Below are 19,128 nucleotides of genomic sequence, written 5' to 3'. Positions count from 1 at the left end.
GTCCAGGTAACTGGGTCACCTCTCAGGGGCTGCATTGTGGAAAGCGGGCAAAGAATTTGACTTTTAACTTTCCAAATGTCTACACTATGTGAATTTTTTCCACCTGAGTGCTCCCAAACCCCCCTGCCTCTGACCTCAGGTGACATACCTAAAGGAGGGACTTTTCATCCTTTCCTGAGCTCAGGGTAAGATAGCATGTGAACACCTGGATAGAGGGTCTTCAGCTGGAAGAGGACAAGCCCGAGAAGATGAGGCTCAACATAAATTGATACCCAAGTGCCTCCTTATAAAACTAAACCCTTTCCGGCCATGCGCGGTGGCTCACACATGTAATCCCAGCACTTTGGTAGGCTGAGGCAGGCAGATCATGAGGTCAGGAGATGGAGACCATCCTGGCTAACATGGTGAAACCCCGTCTCTACTAAAAATACAAAAAATTAGCTGGATGTGCTGGCGGGCGCCTGCAGTCCCAGCTACTAGGGAGGCTGAGGCAGGAGGATGGCGTGAACCCAGAGGCAGAGCTTGCAGTGAGCTGAGATCATGCCACTGCACTCCAGCCTGGGTGACAGAGCGAGACTCCGTCTCAAATAAAAACAAACAAACAAAAACAAAAACAAAAAAACTAAAGCCTTTCTATAATCTACCAAACATGGATCTGAACGTGGAAGCCTTCAGTCTTTCTTATTAAAGCACCATCCTCTCCTTCATCTGCCCTGCCAGTGAACAACGTCGTTTCCATGAAGGGATTTCATTAACTAAACTATCCATCATAGAATCCAGTTTTGAGTGCATCGAGGAGCTGCTTCTTGCAAGAACTTTGCCGTCTCAACCCACCTTCCTCCTACCACCGCTTCTCTCTGAGGGCTCAGAAAACATCTTTTTCGGAAACAGTTTTAACAGCAATTACAAATTTCTGACCAAAAGCTCTCCGGCTTTCATTTAAGCTTACGTTTTTCTTGGGTCTCTCTCCATAGACAGGGAGCGTGGCTGGCGGGCACAGACCTTGATATCTTGTCTCAGTCCTGACTATCGCCTTCCTCCCCTAGAGGCAGATGGAAGCCAAAGAGGGAAAAAAAATACCTGGGCCAGGTGAGTCAGCAGGTGTATCCTACAGAGTCACTCTGCAGAACCCCGTGGAAGCCAGCTGGATGGAAGGAAGGTAGCACCAGGGTCAACGCACCTTGAACCATTAATTAAGCTTTGTCTTTTCCACCTATGAGTCATAGAGTTTAATTACATTTACTTTCAAGGTTAAAAAGTTTACCTAACAATATGTCTGCAGTCAAAAACAAGGGCACATTCTTGATTTGCTGATTGATTACTCCCAGAGAGACACACAGAAACGCACAAAAATAACTTGAGGTCATTTTCTTGAGAATAGTGTTGTTTTCAATTTCTTGTTATCCTAAACAATACTACTATCAATATCCCTCTAGAGAAATCTTTACCTGCTTTGTTCGTTATCTCCATAGAATAAAGTCATAAAAATAGAATTTCTAGATTAAAGTTTAAGGGAGGTACATTTTTAAGACTTTTTTCTTTTCTTTTTTTTTTTTTTTTTTTGAGACAGGATCTTACTCTGTTGCCCAGGCTGGAGGGCAGTGATGTGATCATGGCTCATTGGAGCCTCAAACTTCTGGGCTCAAGTGATCCTTCCACCTCATCCTCCCAAGCAGTCAGTACCCCAGGCATTTACCACAGGCCCAGCTAATTAAAAAAAAAAAAAAAAATTGTGGAAACAGGGTCTCACTATGTTGCCCAGGCTGGTCTCAAACTCCTGACCCTAAACCATCCCTCCACCTTGGCCTCATAAAGTGCTGGAATTACAGGCATGAGCCACTCTGCCCAGCCTCAAGGCTTATTTAATATGTATTGGCAAATCAAGCTCCAGAGAATCTATATTCATTTCTTTACAATTAAAAAAGTTTACATGTAAAACCTTTATAAACCTGAAGACCTATGTGGCTTTGTCTTAGAAAGGAGTCACTTTCAAGAAACATAATTCAAATGTCACAAGTAATTTAGGGGCCAGGTGCTGTGATTCACGCCTGTAATCTCAGCATTTTGGGACGCCGAGGCGGGAAGATCGCTTGAGCCCAGGAGTTCAAGAGCAGCCTGGGCAACATGGCAAGACTTAGTTTCTTGTTTTTGTTTTGTTTTGTTTTCTAAAAACTAAAAAAATTTGCTGGGCATGGTGGTGGGCGCCTGTATTTCCAACTACTAGGGAGGCCAAAGCTGAAAGACTGCTTGAATCTGGAAAGTCCAGGCCCCCAAAAAGTAAAAATAAAAATAAATTTGGGGTCAAGTGCAGTGGCTCGAGACTGTAGTCTCAGCTACTCAGGAGCCTGAAGTGGGAGAATCGCTTGAGCCTGAGAGTTTGAGGCTGCAGTGAGCTACGATTGTTCTGTTGCACTCCAGCTTGGGTGACAGAGTGAGACCCTGTCTCTAAAAAATAAATAAGTAAAAAAATAAATAAATAGTAAAAGTAATGTAAAAGAAATTATCTGAAAATCAAATTTACCTGACAAACCCTGAGCTCTCTCTCCCCTTTATACACACACTGACACATATTCTGAGTAGTGCGGTGGGAGGGGGGGATCCTAAACGTGGTTCCATCTGGTGATCTCAGGCTGACCTACCAATTCAACCCTCCCTCCCAGGGAACAGCTTTGAGAGATGTTATTGTGAGGCGGCGTTAACCCACTCCAATTTCCTGGATTTATACTAGTGGAGTGGCTGCCATGGAATAATAAAAAACATTCAGATTTAACGTCGTCAAAATATTATACCTGTGAAATTTTTATTATTCGTGTCTCCCAAGCGGATTCAAACATATAATCTTCTGGCCCTGTATCAAAGTATCCTTACCTCATCCATTTTCCTCAGGTCCAGTTGTTTGTAGATAACGCCTCCCCTGAGGCTCTGCAGCAACTCCAGCCTGCATAGATTTTCTTTCCTCCCCTTTGCCTCTTCCCCTCCCTCAGCATTTTCTCATGTAGTTCAGCTAAGCCTCTCTCACCCAGAAAGACTTCAGAGAGAAGACTCTTTCAGAGACGAGGAGAAGAGACTTTGGGCTTGCAATTAGAGAAATCTCTTTGACTAGAAGGGGAAGTCCGTTAATAATTATCACCTAAGTCACCTCCAGTTCCCCAGTTCTTACCAGCTTTGTGAGCCCAACTGGGGACGTCAGTTGCCTCCAAGTACATAATGCAAAGTCTCCAGCTCCTCTCAAAATCCCACTCAGCCCACCCAGTTTCTCTGGGTTCACACCCAGTTCAGTCTATGAACTCCAGCGGAAGTATGGCTCCTGCCTGCCTCGTTGAAGGGAATGTCCCTCTGTTGCCCTCCTGTAGCAGCTGTGAGAGTGACGGCCTGCCCAGAATCTCCTCTACTCACCTGGAATCACTGGCAGATGCAGTTCCAGGCACCATGACACCTCCCACCCAAGGCCTGAAGCTCTCTTCTTTTTAGCCTTGGGCCTTCTGCACCACACCGGGACACAACTCAAAAGTGAGGGAAATTCTGGCCCTCAGGGAATCTGTCTATCAGTGGAGGGTAGGAATTGATGGCTGCTGTGAACAACCATGAGGCATATTCCACACGGTCTGCAGAACAACTTGAGCGAGCCCCAGTGGCACCCTGCTTGTTAGCATACCATGTATGGGCCCTTCTCCCTTCCCTGTCTCACTTCCCCTCCATCTGTGTGTGCTTTCCGGCATCCCCTCCCAATAAACTACCTGCACTCAGGTCTTTGTCTGGGAGTCTCCTCGGGGGAAACCCAAACTAAGACAACTCCCCATAGCACTCTGTTGCACTGTTTTCTAAGCACCCACTGTCTCCCCTGGGGACCACATGTCCATCCCCAGAGAAAGCTCCTACTCTGCTGAGGGTGGTCAGGACTTGGAGTTGCTACAACGACATCTGTGGGTTGCCAAATCTGTGTGGAAGTAACCATGCCTTAACTCATCTCAGAGGATTCCATGAAAGCCCCAGCAGGCAGATGGTCCCAGGGGTCTATTTGCCCCATTGAATAGGGCAGGCATGGTCCATAAGCGGAGAAGCCTCTAGCTAAAGTTGGTAAGTACGCACTATCCCAAAAAATGCGTCCAGGGTATGTAACTGGCCACCCCATCATCTCCCCTCCTCAAGCAACAGAGCTTCTTTTGCCTCCATATCTGGAGGTTACCCTGACCATGTAGAACATCTGCCCAATCGCAGCCCCTCCCCAGGGGGAAAGCGAACAGCTGGCTCTCCTGCCTTTGATCATGCGGGAAGAGATGCTAAGAGGTGGGGAGAGTGGGGTCAGATCCACTTAAGGTAGGAAAGACAGAATCACAGAATGTCACCACTGGAAGGGGTTTGGAGTTCATTTACCCACAAATTTTTAATTGGCAGCACTGTGGACTGTGTTCAGTCTGAGACAGGTTCTCTTTGGCCAAAACAAGATTTTTGCTTTAACAAACCCAAAGAGTATTTTTAAAGTTCTCAAATTCCAGATTCTCTTGAAAACAATGGGAAGCTCTGACAAAGTGGAGTCCATGTTCCCACTTGCCAATAATCCGCTAGCTGGAGTTTAACGACGGGAAACACCTTTTCAGACCTTCAGAGTCCTGCCACAGGTTCAATCCTGTACGCCCAGAGCTTCCTGGGCACCAGTCATTTGAATGGGCAGTTCCTGTGTTTAACCAGGGAGGTCGTGGGAGGAGTTCGAACCTGTTAGAAGCAAAGTAAAGGGCTCTGGACTCTCCGGACAGATAGGCTGAGGCACTCCTGGGACTGTCTTTGCAGGGCCATGGGATCTGATAGTGGTGGTCGTCGCAAAGTTTGGGTGAAGACTTCAGGGACTTTGAGCAGGGCAAACTGCCCCCATCCCCAGCTTCCTCCTGGGGGCCTCCTCCTTCATCGCCATCCCCAAAGGAACACGCCGCATTTGTCGGAGCCGGGCTTTCCTTGAAAGGGTCACCTTCAAGTGGGCGCGGACGCTGGCACTGGGCACCTCCGGAGGACAGGACTCTCCGCTCCTGCGCGCGCGACCCGGGTGCGGTGCCACAGCTGGCGGCAGAGGGCGGTGCTCCCTGTTCCAAAGCGCACGGTCGAAACCCGGCTCCTGTGGTCCGATTTAGACTGGATGCGAAGGCGCTGAAATCCCTGCCAGGGGAGGGCCACGCTGCCCGGGGACTCGCATCAGCGTGGCCGGACCTACGGTGCCCGCGCCCTGGACGCACCAGCCCGAGAGCACGCAGTGGGGTGCGGGAGCTGGGCACCCACCCTCGGCCTCGAGTAGGAGGCAGGCGGGGACCCCGGGGCGGAGTCCAGCGCGGGGCGGGGCGCACAGGTCTGAGACGCTGGAAAGAGCTGTGGGGGCGGAGCGCCAACTCCAGCTGGAACCCAGAGACCGCCACACGCCGGAGGAGCGCGCCGGGCGGAGGGAAAAAGAGGGACATCCCCCACGCAGCGGCTCTGCAAGTGCAAGTCCGGGTCCTCGAGGCGCAAACCGAGTGGCCCGCCCGCGCCCAACCACCCTGTGACCCTCGATCCGGCTTCCGGAGCCGCAAAGCGCACAGAAAGGAGGCGCCGAGGCAGGTAAGGGCTTAGATCCTTGCAGTCCCGGGACTCATTCGGTGCGGTGGGGGGAGTCGCTAGGACAAGGGCCTCCGACGCCCACTTTTTTCTCGGGCATTCTGGCTGTTTGCCTCCCGCCACTCTCGGGGCTGGCTTGAAGCAGGCGAGTTGGTTTCAGGCAATCCCCTCTGGGCCCTCTAGAACGGGGTAGGGGACGGTAAGCGGAGTCTGTGATGTGCGGGCGCGGGCGGAGGGAGTCAGCGGGTAGCTGAGCTCGAGGGCGAGCTCCAAAGTGCAGCGCAGGGCGCAGGTAGAGGGGCACCTTCCTGAAAGGTGAGCAGAAAACAGCAAGCGTCCGTGGGGAAATTCCCGCGCACCGCATCCTCCACCCACCCGCCGTTTTCTCCCAGCCAGGAGGTCCCACAGCCTTTGCTTCTCGAGCCTGAATTTTTGGCTTGATTCCTGTCCTAGCCAGGGTGTCGCCTCTAGACACCGACCGCGCGGCCGCGTTGATGGGGCGGGAAGGGGGCTGCTGGAACGGATTGCTCGCGGGCGGAGAGTGCAATCTACGAAAATGCGGCCTGAATCTGTCCCAGCCCGGGCACGCGCCCTCTCATCTTGGGTTAGGGGACTAGAAAGCCGAGGAGGGGTAGGACTCCCAATTCTTGGTCCCAGGCTGAGCAAAGGCTGCAGGGATTGGTCGCATGAGACGGAGGGGCGACCTGGAGGGAAGACAGCTCCGGGTGTGGACGCCACTGAGATTTGCACCTCGCCTCTTGGAGGTTTTCACCTTGGGAAAGCAGCTGGCGGGCGCACCCCAGGTTAGGGTGTCTTTTGCTGGCGCGCAGTTCCTGTCCCTCGGCATTCTCCCCTCGCAGGAGTGGACCAAACGCATTGTTCAGTTGGGACCCAGCATCCCGCGGCGCCCACATGTGGAGTCGTTTCCAGGTGTGCTGAGAGGCGAGGGGAAGGCCACTCACAGTTGGACAGCCAGGGCCCCCTTTCTATAGGTGTTGGGGTCTGGGCTCTTTTTCCAGCCCCTCGGTGAAGCCTTGTACCCTGGGGTGCCCTGTCTCCTGCGGGCTCAGGGCTTCAGAGACTATTTTCCCTATTTTGAGACCTTGGTGACAGGACATGGTGCCTTTCAGGCAGGGTTGACTCTGGGTGGAGAACTAGGGCCAAGTGAAGGAGGTCAGGGAGCAGAGCCAAAGTTGGAGTAGGGTGGGAAGGGCCGCAGAGGATTTCTTTCTCCAGCTGGTTCCCAAAGAACAGGGGAGCAGCAGGGGAATTCCCCTCCCCCACCCTACCCCAGCCTCCTCCACCTACAGCTTCCTGGTCATGCACTCAACAGATTCCTGTCCAGCCCCTGCTATGTACCAGGTGCTGGACTGGGCAGCAGGAATTTGGTTTACAAGGACTCCGAGAGCATACATCACTGGCCCAGGGTGACTCAGTCTGTCCATGTGAAAATGAACTTGGTGATTTCCAAGTCTATGGCTTGGTCAGTACAGAGGGAGTGGTGTCCTGCTTTGGAGAGAAGACCCGGCAGCATCCTGGCCCTCCTGCTTCATTGTCCCTGGCCAACAGGTGCCACAACATTGTGACAGCTGTAGGAGCCTGGCCGGCTCCTGGGAGCAGCCTTGGAAATGTTCCAGAAGCCCCTGTGGGAGCTGATGTGTTGGGACTGGAGGATGTGACTGGGCAGACAAAGAGGCTCTGGCCCCTGGGCAAAGGGCAAAGGTGCACATTCTTCTTGAGAGTTTTGGAGAGTCCGATTCATCCTATGCCATCCTTCCCGACAGGTGGGCAGCCCCTGAGGGTTTCCCAACTTACGGATCTCAGGTCTCCTTTCCCCGCATCCTGGGTAGGTTAGGCTGTGGGTCTGGTTGGCCTATACTTGGGGAACTCAGGGAATGTGACCAGATGTTCTCCTGCATGTTGTCCACTGGTTGTGCCTCCTTCCAGGATCCAGGATGACGAGTCAACTCTCCCCAAGGATTTGGGCAGGGTGCTAGGCTCACTGACCCTGAAAGAGCAGAAGGTCTGGACCCCCACCCCTCGCACCTCCCTCACACCGCTTTTCTTGTGGACATCACCATGGCAGCCCAGAATGGAAACACCAGTTTTGCACCCAACTTTAATCCACCCCAAGACCATGCCTCCTCCCTCTCCTTTAACTTCAGTTATGGTGATTACGACCTCCCTATGGATGAGGATGAGGACATGACCAAGACCAGGACCTTCTTCGCAGCCAAGATCGTCATTGGCATTGCACTGGCAGGCATCATGCTGGTCTGCGGCATTGGTAACTTTGTCTTTATCGCTGCCCTCACCCGCTATAAGAAGTTGCGCAACCTCACCAATCTGCTCATTGCCAATCTGGCCATCTCTGACTTCCTGGTGGCCATCATCTGCTGCCCCTTTGAGATGGACTATTACGTGGTACGGCAGCTCTCTTGGGAGCATGGCCACGTGCTCTGTGCCTCCGTCAACTACCTGCGCACTGTCTCCCTCTACGTCTCCACCAATGCCTTGCTGGCCATCGCCATTGACAGGTGAGGATGGTGGGTGGGGTGAGTGATGGGGCTGGGCCCGGCTGTCTCTTTCCTCACTTAGGCTCTGAGAGGCTAGCATTGCTCCAGAGAGGAATGCTCACCAATCTTTGGAGGGCAAGAGGAGGTCTTGTTTCTTCACTTGTGTTCTATTCCCCCAGATATGAGCAAGACTGAGGCTGCTGAGTGGCCCATCTCTGGGCCATGCCCCCAGATACCACATGTGCTTCAGATACAGGCAGGCCACATGACTGTGTGGCATCAACACAAAGGGAAAGCAAAAACGGCAGGCAGCTACTACCTAGAAGCCACATGAGAGTTAACTAGGGCAGCTTCCAGTCAGGAGAACACGTACCAAGCTTTTCCTGTAGCCACCCTCCAGGTGGAGATGTGAAACATTTCCATCACCTGCAGCTGTGCTCCTCACCAGTCAATCCTCCCCCACCAGGCAACCACCAATCTGGTTTCTATCATTACAGTTCAGTTTCACCTGTTCTTTAACATCATAAAAAAGAAATCATACCGTATGTGCTGTTGTTTCTGATAGACTTTGTTGCAGAGCTTATTTTAAAATGAGATAACAGGGTTTGTTTGTGCAAAAGAGGAAAGGACACGCTTGCTTTTGCTTTTCTGCATATGTTGGTGTGCTCGTTTGCATACATTTGCATAAGATAGTCCAGAAATCCTTGCTCTATTTTATTTTTTCCTTTCCTTTATGTATTTATTATTTTATTTTTTGCTTTTATTATTTTTAATTGACACATATAATTGTAAATACTTATGGGGTACAGAGTGATATTTCTATGCATGTATACAATGTGTAATGATCAAGGTAATTAGCATATCCATCACCTCAAACGTTTATCATTACTTTGTGTTGGAAACATTCAAAATCCACTCTTCTGGCTATTTGGAAATTATAAATTGTGTTCATTATATTCATCCTGTAGTGCTGTAGAACACTAGAACTTACTCCTCATCACCAACCCTTGCTCTATTTTAAATTTTAAAGTAAAATGTATAATAGCAGTTTATGACAAACCTTACACACATTTTGTTTATGTGAACAGTTGCAGGCCGGCATCGGGCCATCACTGGCTCTGTTCGAGGGGGCAGTGGTCACCTTCTCACGTTTCTCCAGTTGTGTTCTGCTCCGCCAGATATGAGCAAGACTGAGGCTGCTGAGTGGCCCATCTCTGGGCCATGCCCCCAGATACCACATGTGCTTCAGATACAGGCATGCCACGTGACAGTGTTGCTGTCTCTTCGTTGTGTCTCTTGGTTGCTGTCCACCATTGTAAGCTGTGCTCATTAGGATGATCTGCTTAGTCATCCTTTTTCCTTTCATCTTTTCAACTCTTAAATTTTTCCCCTGTTCGCAGTGCTGCTTAGGTTTGTTCTCTTTAATCAACCAGTTTAATATTTTTCATTTTGGTAATAAAATACACAGACGGGTGTAGGAAGCATCCTTCTTCCTTTGTATAATATGATTCCTGCAGGAAAAACGATTTTACTACAACTCTGATGCTCTCCAGCCCCGAAACCAGCCCTTATGAAATGTGTACCTATCAACCAACTGCACAAAATTCTCCAGGGAAAATGGTGCAAAGTATCATTTGATAGAAAGATACAAAGTCAGCCCGGGCACGGCAGCTGACGTCTGTAATCCCAGCACTTTGGGAGGCTGGGACGGGCAGATCACCTGAGGTCAGGAGTTTAAGAACAGCCTGGCCAGCATAGTGAAACCCTGTCTCTACTAAAAACACAAAAATTAGCTGGTGGCGGGTGCCTGTAATCCCAGCTACTTGGGAGGCTGAAGCAGGAGAATCGCTTGAACCTGGGAGGCAGAGGTTGCCGTGAGCCAGGACTACGCCATTGCACTCCAGCCTGGGAAACTCTGTCTCAAAAAAAAAAGAAAAGAAAAGAAAAGAAAGATACAAAGTCAGATTCCTGGGCTCCACCCCACCCTCTTGAATGGGAATCCCTTGGGCGAGGTCCCAGGAATCTGCATTTTTATCTAATTCCTCAAGTGATTCTGATGCTCACTAAAGTGAGAGTGTATTAGTCAGGGTTCTCTAGAGGGACAGAACTAATGGAATATATATACGTGTGTATACATATTCCATATATATATATATGGGAGTTTATTAAGTATTAACTCACGTGATCACAATAGGCCATCTGCAGGCTGAGAAGCAAGGAGAGCCAGTCCGAGTTCCAAAACTGAAGAACTTGAAGTCCAATGTTTGAGGGCAGGAAGCATCCAGCTTGGGAGAAAGATGTAGGCTGGGAGGCTAGGTCAGTCTCTCTCTTCACATTTTTCTGACTGCTTATATTCTAGCCAAGCTGGCAGTTGATCAGATTATGCCCACCCAGATTAAGGGTAGGTCTGCCTTTCCCAGCCCACTGACTCAAATATTAATCTCCTTTGGCAATGCCCTCACAGACATACCCAGGATCAATACTTTGTATCCTTCAATCCAATCAAGGTGACACTCAATATTAACCATCACCGAGAGTAAGTACTGTTCCTATCCCCCCTTGTCCCACTGAAACCTTTGTCTTTATAATGCTGGTTTGGTTTGGTTTCGTTTTTTATAACACTGGAGTTTCTTGGGAAACAATTGCCTTGTTACAACACCACAGACAACAGAGTGAGTCCTTTTACACCCCAAACCAACTCTGCCCCAGCCAACTTCCCAGCACCATCAGCAGCTCCATCATTCTCTCAGCCATCCAACCAGGGAAAAGTTACCATCATCCTTACCCTTTCTCCCTGTCCTACCTCCACTCACCCCACCCCATGTGTACAGCCATATACCAAGTCATGGCAGCTCTCCCTCCAGCTTCATCTCTTAGAAAGTCATAGCTGGGCCATCATAATGCTCTTCTAACCTGTCTTTTCACTCCCCAGGGGCTCCTGACTGTCCCCTGAAATCCATAGTCATCCATATTAAGCATAGGAATATCACCATTGATGGATCTTCCTGAAACATTTCATTGCTTACAAAATATCTAGAAATTCAAGTGCTTACAGAATACATGTCAAATCCTGAGCCTAGCATTCCAGGGCCCTTGTAATCTGATATCAATCTTTAATTTGCTCTCTTTCTAAGCTCATGCTATGTATGGAGATACTGATAGTATTTTCCAGGAGACAATGTGTTTTAAGCACAATAATTATGTTTTCTATCTTTCTCCACAGTGCCTAGCACAGAGACTTATACCTGTGTCTTAGCTTGGGTTACTCCCAAATCAGACTCTGAGACAAAGATTTATGTGCAGATAACACCCAAGAAGTAATTAAACAAGCTTTCACTGTAGGCAACTAGAGCATATTCCTGCTGAGGGACTCATGGAGCCAGCATAGATCACAGCTCTATAGAGAGTTCTTCTAGAGGTGGGAGGTAGGAAGGAGCTGGGGTATTTATACACCAGCTCCCCGTAAGTCATTGGTGAGAGCTGCTCTGGAAATGCTGTACAGGTGGCAGGTGGTAGGACAGGGAGAAAGGGTAAGGATCCTCTTCTCCAATCAGGTTCTAAACTAATTGAAAAAAAATAAAGTAAAATGCTAAGAAAGATGGATGACCAAACTCTCACCTTTGTCCTGATGATGCATATTTTGGAGAAGGGGGCTTTTATCACTGGGCACAGCCAATCCCAGAATTAGATAGGCCTGTGTACTCTAACACACGTAGGATGGGAGAAGCACAGGCCTCCCTGTCCTACTACAAGGAAATATCAGAAGGGCCACCCAATGCTGTTTCCATATGCCACAGCCAGGTCCATCCAGAGAGGAGCCCAGAAGAGGTCCTGTTTCAAGTTATAGATACCCTAGAAGGAAAGGATTGGCCTCAAGAAACACATCCAAGCAGACAGATGAAAACAAAGACCTTGCAGATGTCCCTCTTGCCAGCAAATGAGTCATAGGAAATGATTAGCTTAAACAATGTGCAATAGCTTTCAACATCCCTTATGTATGTTTACCTTCTCAGAATAACAAAAAGCCTTAGAGGTTGTCAGTGATGTTATTAATTATCCCCACTTCACAGATGAAGAAACTAGGTCCCCCAACCAAAAGTGATTTATCCAAGTACACAGTTTGAGTCCAGGTACACGGCTGGAATCCAGGTCTTCTGAATAATTCTTAGGCCAGTGTTACTGCTTTCTGATTTGTTTGATGACAACTCTGAATTTTGGAACGTCATACAATGAGGAAGATGTTATTGGAGGAAAAAGAATGAGAATTTAGGAATTAACAGCAGAATAAGGAGAAATGTGGAAATTCCCTTTGGCCTGGTTTATTGAAATACTTTTCATGATGGAGCCAGATAGAGAGCTATAAAGTTATGAATTTATTCTGCATTATCTAAGGACTTTGGACTCAGTATGGGAGGCAGAATAATGTCCCTCACCCAAGAATAACCACATCCTAATCCCCAGGATCTATAAACATGTTACATTACATGCCAAAGGGGAATTAAGGTAGCAGATGGAATTAAGGTTGCTAATCAGCTGATCTTAAAATATAGAAATTATACTGCATTATCTGGGTGGGCCCAATGAAATGACAAAGATCTTTAACTGTGGAAGAGGGAGGCCGAAGAGTTTGTGTCAGTGATACAATGCAAGAAACTTGATTGGCCCTTGCTAGCTTTGAACAGGGAAGAAGTCATCAGCCCTGGAATGCTGGCATCCCTAGAAAAGGCAGCAAAAATAGATTCTCCCCATCAGCGCCTCCAGAAAGAAATGCTGCCTTGCAAACATCTTGATTTTAGCACAGTGAAAACCATGTCAAACTTCTGACCTCCAAAACCATAAGATAATACATTTGGGTTGTTTCAAGCCACTACGTTTGTGGTAATTTGTTACAAGCAGCAATAGGAGACTAATTCACTCAGTCATCACGGAGAGACAGTGATTGTGAAATGTCCCTGCCCCCATCAAGAATGGGCCTGCCCATTTGTTCCACTCTCCAGCCCTGTCAGCCTTGTACCACACAGGCAGGTCATGCAGGTTAATTTGGTAAGGCCAGGTCACATGCATGGGTGAAGAACCCCAGCAACCATTGTGCATATGAATATGCCTCAGTAGGGTGAAGCCAGTGGTTGGGATAGGATCCAGCTTCATCCTAGATCTTCAGAAAGTCAAAAGCTGGAGAGAGCCGTGCTGCTTTGGTATCTCTGATGGAATTCAATGGATCAGAGCTACTAGCAGGCAGGGGGCAGGCAAGAGAAGATAAAACAACTTTGTGGCAGAAATATTGGCAGGGACAGGAAGAAATAACGTGACAGAAGGCCTTCTTAGACCAGTCAGAGACTTGGAAAGAATGACTAAAGGATCTGATCACAAAGGAAAGGCAAGTAGGATAGAATTTTCTACAGGGAGCATCCTGCTCTTGTTCTTACCTGACTCAAGCTCCAGGTATGAAGTACACATTCATTTCTAGGGTTCATTTGTTTCCTCCCTGTCCTTCATGCCTCTTATCTTCATCTACCTTATCCCAAAGCATTCCTTCGTTACCCCAACCATAAGATGCACAGAAATGATGCCAGGGTACCAAGTGTCTAAATAGGTGTCATTAAGTCTCTCTGGAAAGAAAGTATTCAATCCGCACAAATGAGCTCATTTCCCACAAAGGGCTCCAGTCTCTCTCCCAGACAGTGTGGCTCATTGGAAAGGGCAAGGGTAAATACTTATGGTGTCACGGTGACTTCACACACCTTCTCATTTGAGCACAAGATGGCCCAGGGAGGTGGGAGCATAAGCTTTGTATCAAGAGCCTGGATTCTGGTCCCTGTATGATGCGAGCTTGGGCAAGGCATTTACTTTTCATTAGAGTCCCTAGATTTCACCACAAGCCCACCTTGACTCTTCGGCTCTGAAGTGCAGGATGACAGCTCATGGGAGGGGAAGCAAGTTCTTGCCCACTGTCCTGAGAAAGGCCCCCACCTCTTTCTGGGGCCACAAGCCCTTCCTTCACCTAAACCGTGAGCTATTTGGAATGAAGAGCTTTGAGCATATTATATGTTCTTGGGCAGAATGATAAGATGGAAACCCAAGGTGGTATAATAGGATGCTTAAGAATGATAAGCATCATATTTATTGAACACCTACTATATACAAAGTATTTTACAAAAATTACCACATTTAGTGTTCACAGTAGCCCTGCAAAGTAAGTATCATCTTATTCCAGGTTGCATTTGAGGAAATAAATGAGAGAGATTGGATAATTCATCCCAGACCCCAAAGCCAATCCAGGGAAAAGCCAGGATTTATTCAGCCTGTTTGACCTAAAGCCTGTGCTGTTTTCACTAAAACACTCCACTATGCCAAATGATGTTGCTAAAATAAGATGAAGCTTGTTAAAGCTGGCTAACAGGTACATGAGGATTCACTGTGCCACTATGTCTGCTTTAGTGTATGTTTGGGGTTAGTTAAAAACTAATGTTTCCAAGCATTCATCATTACTACTGTTGGCTTCCCTCCCCCACTAGATATCTCGCCATTGTTCACCCCCTGAAACCACGGATGAATTATCAAACGGCCTCCTTCCTGATCGCCTTGGTCTGGATGGTGTCCATTCTCATTGCCATCCCATCAGCCTACTTTGCAACAGAAACCGTCCTCTTTATTGTCAAGAGCCAGGAGAAGATCTTCTGTGGCCAGATCTGGCCCGTGGATCAGCAGCTCTACTACAAGTCCTACTTCCTCTTCATCTTTGGCGTTGAGTTTGTGGGCCCCGTGGTCACCATGACCCTGTGCTATGCCAGGATCTCCCGGGAGCTCTGGTTCAAGGCAGTCCCTGGGTTCCAGACGGAGCAGATTCGCAAGCGGCTGCGCTGCCGCAGGAAGACGGTCCTGGTGCTCATGTGCATCCTCACAGCCTATGTGCTGTGCTGGGCACCCTTCTACGGTTTCACCATCGTTCGTGACTTCTTCCCCACCGTGTTCGTGAAGGAAAAGCACTACCTCACCGCCTTCTACGTGGTCGAGTGCATCGCCATGAGCAACAGCATGATCAACACCGTGTGCTTTGTGACAGTCAAGAACAACACCATGAAGTACTTCAAGAAGATGATGCTGCTGCACTGGCGTCCCTCCCAGCGGGGGAGCAAGTCCAGCGCCGAGCTTGACCTCAGAACCAACGGGGTGCCCGCCACAGAAGAGGTGGACTGTATCAGGCTGAAGTGACCCCCTGGTGTCACACAACAGAAAACCCCAGTCCAGTACTCAAAGCATCACCCACCATCAACCAAGTTCATAGGCTGCATGGGAAGTGACATCTGTGTTCATGCCTCCCCCATGCCCTCAAGAAGCCCAACACTGCAAAGTCATAACATACAATGACACTAGACATGAACCAAATCAGCTGACATTTACTGACATCTGCTCGACACCTGCTGTGTCCACAATCCCAACAAGGAGATTAGACACAAGGAGCAGCAACTGACATGGACTGAACACATACTGTGTGCAAACCACACCAATGAGATTAGACAGGGACAGCAGGAGCTGACATTTACTCATTACCTACTGTAATCAAAAACATTTGATTACAATCAAAAACATTTAAAAACATAACAAAATGGCAGAAGCTATTGGAGTCCCCAAGATATCTCCAGATATATAGATAGTTCACCCTCCATCTTCCCTAATTCTGTATCTTATCAGTGCAGGAATATCAAAAGGCTACAGGCCAGGCATGATGGCTTACGCCTGTAATCCCAGCACTTTGGGAGGCTAAGGCAGGTGGATCACTTGAGGTCAGGAGTTTAACCCAGACTGGCCAACATGGTAAAACCCTGTCTCTACTAAAAATACAAAATTAGCTAGGTGTGGTGGCAGGAGCCTGTAATCCCAGTTGCTCGGGAGGCTGAGGCAGGAGAATAGCTTGAACTTGGGAGTCAGAGGTTGAAGTGAGCTGAGATGGTTCCACTGCACTCCAGCCTGGGTGACAGAATGAGACTCTGTCTCAGGAAAACAACAACAACAACAGCAAAATGGCTACAGAAGAAGGCCCTTAGACACAATGGAAATGTAACAATAAGTTTGTCAGTGCAGGGTTTACAGCACCATGGGAGGAGCGTTGAAGCCATCACATTGAACTTTCCCACCCACCTCCTACTGCCTCCCAGGACATTCTCTAGGGTTTCGACTTCAAGAAAAAAAAAAAAATCTTATAGTCAGCCCAGCCTTATGTGGTTATCCACAATGGTGTAATTTGAAAGGAAAGAACCTAAAAATCACTTTCCCACTGATGCTTGAAAGCTTATTTTATTTGGTCGGGGATGGGTAATCCTGAGGTGTCAATTTTTGATACCTCGGTGCAAAGGATTTCAGGGGCTCTGGAGTGAAGGGGAAAGAGGACAGAGAAAGAAGTGGAGGTTGCCACTGGCAATGAACATAATCTGTGTGGAGATTTTGCTAAGGACTGGACCACTTTCTAGAACATCCCTCTTTTACAAAAGGAACTCTACCTGGAATCCAAAGACCTGGCTTCAGGTCCTAACTCTAAGACTCAAGTCTTAAACTCATGGTGTTTCCTCTCTGTGTCTCAGTTTTGCTTTAATGAAGTGGCGATGATGAAAATACCTGCCCTTCCTACCTTGCAAGACTGTTGGGAGACCCCATTGAGGCCATGGTTTGTGAATGTGCTTTTCAACTGTGCACATGATAAGAATGGAGAAGTGATATTGAACAGTTTATTTGGAGGGAGTTTATTTGGAAACCCCATCCACTGTGATTTATTAGAGAAATAGCCACACTTTTTCATCCCTGTTCTTTGCTTATAATATGGGAAGATTACAAAAGACTTAGTCTTTCGAAAGACTCCTGAACTCTTCACAGTGTACCCTGTCTACAGTGGAACACAAAGGGATCCCTGTTCTTGGTTATAATCTGGGAAACTTAACCTCAGATTCTCAGTGACCCCAAGACTCTCAGCATCCCCGTGGTCTTAGAAGTGTTGACAGTCTTCCTTGCATGTTGCAGAATAGCACCCTAGTGCTGCATAAATATCACTTCTGAATCTGTTTGTATTGTTATACGTTTGTGGTGACTGTATGTACACGTCTGCATTTCTTCTTGATTCATTTTGAAGTGGTAGCTATACAAATGGTACCTGGTTTGGGACTGACCCATCCATATTTGACCAATTCCTAATTTTTTATAGAGAAGGAATTGTTTGCTTGTTTGATTGTTTTTATTATTTGTTGATTTGTTTCTCTGACTGAAGCTTCAACCAACGTTTCTTTCTATCACCACCCAGCAAACTCAACTTCAGCCCAATCATTGCACTCTCAGAAAATGCAGGCCGGCACAGTGACTCACACCTGTAATCCCAGCACTTTGGGAGGCCAAGATGGGAAGATCACCTGAGGTCAGGAGTTCGAAACCAGCCTGGCCAACATGGCAAAACCCCTTCTCTACAAAAATACAGAAATGAGCTACATGCCTGTAGTCCCAGCTCGTCAGGAGGCTGAGGCAGGAGAATCGCTTGAACCCCAGAGGCAGAGGTTGCAGTGAATTGAGATTGCACCACTGCACTCCAGTCTGGGCGATACAGCAAGATTCCATCTCAAAAAGAAAAGATAAGAAAATGCAAACACACTGTAATATTAGCCTAAGCAAAACTTAATTCTGATTTACAAAAATTCTTACTTGCTTGGCTTTGAAATGCATTGTATAATTACAAAATTATAAAATTACACGATGCATTTCAAAGCCAAGCAAGTAACAATTTTAGGTTATGTACATTTCTATAAATATAATAATTGTATTTTTATTTATTATTCTATCCTGGCTCTTAGCCAAATTAGGAGATTCTTTAGGAATGGACCGTGTACCAGTCAAGTCTGTCAGCAGGATTTATCACCCTTTTCCATTTTGTCCTAGAATATACCATCTTCCTTTCATTGAAATTTAACTGAAAAAACTTGTAAATATCAGTGTGTATTTGTGATTTTCCAGTGATTCAAGTGTAGTGTTGTTATCCAATTAAATAATTAACATATGGAATTTAGTCACAGGTTTCAAGTGCTTTCTCTACTGATCTTTTAAGCATGTTAGTATATTTAGATATGAGTGAAGTAATAGCTACCTAACAGTCCAACCCTGAAAGAGAGAATGAACTTATTGAAGGCATTTTTAGAACAGTGGTAGCTCATAGCATCAATCAGCCTCCTCTTGGTTACATCCTTGAAGCCAATAGCCCAGAATGTATTCATGCATGCAAATAAGCAAAGAACCACAGTCCCGAACTGATGTGATGCCTTCATTCTAAAACAGTCTTGTTTGTTCCAATGAAAGCTGCTGTTTGCACCGTGACTATTCATCCCTCCAACTGGTAATAAATTAATTACACTTGTATTTAGTCTTCTCGAGACTAATTAATGGTAAGCTTAAGATACTTTTAATATGCTAAGATGTACACACTTATACCTATTATTATATATATTGAAAAATTAATCTCATTTAGCAAAACAGATCCATTTCCTCAGCCAGAATAAGAAAAATGATGGCTCTGTAATGAAACCATTAAAGACTTTTCTATCAGCATTCAACATTTAAAATAAGTTGCTTCACAAATTGAAGAAATCAAAAGATGGCTTCAGGCCCTCAGTCATGAGAAGGAACCCAGATTTAAAGAGGAAGAAAGAATGTGACATGTAGGAGGTAATCAGGAAACTTAAAGTGAGTTCTATTTCTACAGGAAAAATGATGGCTTTGAAACATATCCTTCCAATTTAATAGCTATCTTTCCTTTGGCTCAAGAGGATGGGTGCGCTCACACACACACACACACACACACACACACACACACACACACACAATTGCAGACCAGGAAAGGCCTTATAAGGGCATATAATTCAACTCACTCCTTCTTAGGTGAGGAGATCTGAGTTTCAAGAGGAAATGCCTTGCTTAAGGGTACAGCTAATGCTTGCTGGAGCCAAGATATTGCCCCAAGATTTTTACTCTGATGCAGCGAACTGCACTCGGGACTGCACTC

At 47.1% G+C, this 19,128-nt stretch overlaps 3 protein-coding genes across 3 annotated transcripts in view; 1 reads left to right on the top strand and 2 right to left on the bottom strand.

Moving 5' to 3' along the window:
• Window positions 1–19,128, bottom strand: part of CHGB (chromogranin B) — an 817,086-nt gene that overhangs the window by 593,295 nt on the left and 204,663 nt on the right. The gene's annotated exons all lie outside the window — the stretch shown is intronic.
• LOC126929126 (uncharacterized) lies at window positions 4,361–6,463 on the bottom strand. Its single transcript, XM_050745244.1, has one exon. The coding sequence runs from the start codon at window positions 5,442–5,444 to the stop codon at window positions 4,563–4,565; it is 882 nt and encodes a 293-aa protein (XP_050601201.1). The 5' UTR covers window positions 5,445–6,463; the 3' UTR covers window positions 4,361–4,562.
• PROKR2 (prokineticin receptor 2) lies at window positions 5,368–17,552 on the top strand. The gene is made up of 3 exons (XM_050745234.1): window positions 5,368–5,583; window positions 7,528–8,117; window positions 14,612–17,552. Exons 2-3 carry the CDS (start codon window positions 7,660–7,662, stop codon window positions 15,306–15,308), a joined length of 1,155 nt encoding a protein of 384 aa, XP_050601191.1. The 5' UTR covers window positions 5,368–5,583; window positions 7,528–7,659; the 3' UTR covers window positions 15,309–17,552.

The sequence above is a fragment of the Macaca thibetana genome, chromosome 10, assembly GCF_024542745.1.
Source record: "Macaca thibetana thibetana isolate TM-01 chromosome 10, ASM2454274v1, whole genome shotgun sequence".
Classification (NCBI taxonomy): Eukaryota; Metazoa; Chordata; class Mammalia; order Primates; family Cercopithecidae; genus Macaca; species Macaca thibetana.
The sequence above is the reverse complement of the archived record's forward strand: the minus strand, read 5'-3'. Positions and strand labels throughout refer to the sequence as shown.